Raw genomic sequence first — 4088 nt, forward strand, 5'->3', positions numbered from 1 at the left:
ACGGAAGTTAGCAACCTTTCTATAGTTATTATTGCATTGTTCAAGTATAAGAGCTTCAGATGTCAAGAAAAATAGCGAATGGTTATATTTTAGCCTATTCTAATGTGAATTGACAGTGAGAGTGATAAGAGTGAGAGACAACATCTTATTAGAAAAAATATAATTATTAATTTTAGATCAGGCATACAATTTTAACAGTAGATGTCAGATTTTGTGCAAATAACATCAATAATATTTTGTGTCTAATGTGAGCGGTGACAATTAGAATAAATTATTAGACTAAATTTGCTTACATTTCTTCCACACACCACGTGTTGCTTGTTTGTATCATATGTGTTTGTTTTGAAAATACCTTCAAATCAACAATGAACACTAATATCTAAATTTGCCTTAGAGATATTTACATCAAGGCATTATTTGTTTAAAGTGAGTGAGTGAGTTATGAAATATTAAATATAAAACAAAGTTAAATGTAAGAACATACGATAACGTTAACTCAATTATTACTACTGGTGATTGTAAAGCAGTTTACATTGTCACTCAGAAATTTATCTTTAACTCTCGAGTTGTTAAGATTAGACGTATTAAATATAAAAGTTTATAACTAGATTTTTTATAATCGATTTGCAAAACACAATGCCTTGCAGTAAATCCTTCTAATATATTTTATCAATAATTCATATTTTAATGTCTAATATGGTAAAATGTGCACTTCATTTCATTATGGAGATGCCTTTCCCTCAGATAAAATACATACAATGATAAAGAAGATGTCAACACGAATATTACTTATCATAGAAATCATTCTTTTAGAAATGGAATTACGAGACGTCAGAACCAGAGGGTTCTATCTGCATTTTAACAAATTTTACAGTAGAGCGTTTTAAAGTTTAAGACCTTCTGCAGGGCAACTTTATATTGTACTGAAAGAAATTCTAGGTTATAAATAATCAAACAGTTTGTTAGTGTTTACAAAAAACCCCAGTTTATTGAAATATTAGTAAAATACAATTTTTTAGGCATTTTTTAAACAAAAAAAAAACGTGCAGATGGAACCTTTTGTCCCTGAGTACAAATCAATATTTAAAGTCCAAAAGGTCCTTAATTCAAAACTGTATTTAAATAGTCTACATCAACTGTAGGCATCCATTTCATCATAGATTTTATGTCTTTAATCTTGTCTGAAGGTAATTTCTTCCTGTCTCGCACTACGTTTGCTCCCCAGAGAATTCTCGGCAGAGTAGTTGTTGCTCGTCCTGTAGATCTGTTCGACTTATTTTTTTTCACCAAGTTAATGCAGTTCCAAGGTTCCAAAAGGATCATGGCTGGTTTTAAACTTTACTGATAGTAAATTAGATTGGCAAAATTGAAAGTTGGCACACTTTAGTATAAGGGCAATCTTGATACGCAAGTTCTTGCTTTGTGCTTGGAAGTCGAAGAAGTCATTTGTCAACATTTGGATTACTGAAATAGGTGACTTTTTATTAGATGCGATGATTACTCTTAAAAGAGAAAACAGGGGACCAAACCTCAGTTACTTTGAGTGCCTTTTCAATGTTGGAATGCACATTATCTACTTCCTGTATGCATGAATGGCCTGGAGTAGAATATTTCATTGTTACTCGTTCAATGTGTTTATTTTTTGCCATAAATAAAGAAATGGCATATGAAATGACAGAGTTTCTGTTTTGGGGAACACAACTGTCACTCCACAAAATATAATCTTTAACATCTGGAAACGCTGAACTTATTTTTTCCATTATTTTTACCACTGCACTGGCAATATCATTCCCAGAACGACCACAAAAGCGCTTCATGCCAAAATGCGCAATAGCCTTTTTTGTCTTTTGAGCAATGTGCAGTTAAGTTGTATACGTTCAACTTTCTTTTGTAAAAAAAACAGCTTACGTTAGCCCTAGGTAGCGCTATAACATTTTGTAAGTCAAAACATACAACGACTTCATTACTCTCTCGGTCTTTTTTTCTTTCATTTCTCATAAATGTTTTATTGAAACATATGATCATCATTATTTGGCAGCAAGCTCTTCTGTCATTCGATTTTTTCTTTTAGGGACATAGAGTATTCTTCGCACAAGTCACATCTGTCGGACTTGGGGTAGCAAAAAATCCAAATTATATTCATTATTGAAAATAGATCTATACATTGATATGGATAGAGGTTTCACCTTTAAGTTCCTTGCAATGTTCAAGGTACATGTCAAACATTCTACTGATATTTAAGTCAGGGCTAAGATATTCTTTTGCTGTTTTTGCCCTGCAGTAATGGGACTCGACTTTTGCAAAAGATTCAATATGTTTCCTAAGAATATCTTTATCAGCTTTTTGCGTCCTGTCTTTAGTTTTTTTTCCTCTTTCGTCCGATTTCGGTACTTCACTTGATTTGTCCTTATTATTGTGAACATTGTAAATGGTCTTCTGACTCACTAAAATAGTTTGGAGAAAAAACTGTTTTACAAACTCTAATCTTTTCGTTGTTTATATGTAAAAAATATGAAAAGGAATTCTTTTTCTGGGGATTATTTTTCACCTTTGTTCTTACTGACATTTTGCACTCTGTATTTCTTAGTATGAAATGATATTTTTCATTTTGGTCTATTTTATAATAGCTCAGCATAACAGCTTCACGCTCATCTTTGCTTACTTTATTACTACATTTAAATTTACATTTGCAGTCTAAGTGTTGAAGGTTCTTTTGAGGAACAATCTTACCACATGAGCTGGTGTATGATCTACCCGTTTGTCGCCTCTCCTTCCTAAACATTTTTCTTCCAATCTTTCGGATTCCGCTGTCTTTTTCTAGTTTTTTTCTTTTCCTTCATCGGCGTTAGTTCATCAGAAGTGGAGTCTTTTTCTGATTCTGTTTCACTGTAAGGAACTAGAGATCGATTTATTTTTCCACTTTGGTTCACTGTTGGGCTAACATCACAAACAGAACTATAGCTTCCTTCATTTTCCAGAGCTGGATCGGTATTGTTCGTTTGGGCTTCACTGGAAGTTTTATCCGTGTCGTCTGCATCAAACAACCTGAAAATAAACAAAACGATGTTAGAAACATAAAGCCAAAAGTCAACGATAAAAGCTTTTTTAAAAGGCCAAAGCATAAAAACATATGTTTACATAATAAGTTTACAGTAGTTTTTAGTTAATTCTCTGCAAGATGGAGACCATACTAGGCCTACGCCATGGTTAAAACTTCAAGTTAAGTAACATGAATATTTTATGATGACTAACTTTTGTTTATAACCGTCAAATCATTGTTAAAAATATAACAGTTAACCCACTAACTGGCAGTTGAAATGCGCCCGAATGTCATAGATTTTTAAAGCGATTTTGCAAGGGTTGACTATAAAATCCGTCAAAAAATAGTCAATTACTGCAAAGCTACCTATATTTGATATTAAAATGACCACAGATATAATCTAAAACAAATCTAAAATAAACAAATATATATATTCATTACCTTTTACAAAGTCTTCGTCGTTTTGGGTTTGGTGAAAGAATACAATCCTCTTCGCTGTTACTGTCGTCAGGTGAAGGTATATATTCATCATCACTATTGATGTTTTCTATTGACAAAACTATCATTTAAACTGTCATCAATCCATTTATTTATGATATCACCATCCATTTTAATATGTTTACAAACACACAATGAAATTACTTTTAACACATTAACACGACAACATAACCTTACCAGCAGTGAAACAATACTATTCCCAGCTGATGCAGATAGAAAACTGTCTGGTTCTCAAGTTTGCCAACTTATGCAGATGGAACTAAATTTCCCTGCTTGTAAAATATTAACTGTTCATAATTACACAAAGATTGTGTTATATATTAGTACAAAAAGGCTTAATGTACACATTAATACAATAAAATGAAAAAATCAAAAAATTGCAGATGGAACCCTCTGGTTCTGACGTCTCGATTATTGCAAAATATAAAGAGTACATATGAATTATTTATTGACATATCTTACCAGATAATACATTACCATTTGTTCAATAAATTTCCCTGTGTAAAAATATTCACTCAAAAAATTACACTCAACCAAATCCCAACCTTAT

General features: G+C 32.0%; 1 protein-coding gene across 1 annotated transcript; it reads right to left on the reverse strand.

Annotated features, from left to right (window-relative positions):
• Positions 1-2774: 2774 nt before the first annotated feature.
• LOC124365557 lies at positions 2775-3606 on the reverse strand. Its single transcript, XM_046821549.1, has 2 exons — positions 3482-3606; positions 2775-3045 (listed from the first exon to the last, which is right to left on the reverse strand). Exons 1-2 carry the CDS (start codon positions 3604-3606, stop codon positions 2775-2777), a joined length of 396 nt encoding a protein of 131 aa, XP_046677505.1.
• Positions 3607-4088: the final 482 nt, after the last annotated feature.

Source organism: Homalodisca vitripennis, chromosome 6 (genome assembly GCF_021130785.1).
Source record: "Homalodisca vitripennis isolate AUS2020 chromosome 6, UT_GWSS_2.1, whole genome shotgun sequence".
NCBI lineage: Eukaryota > Metazoa > Arthropoda > Insecta > Hemiptera > Cicadellidae > Homalodisca > Homalodisca vitripennis.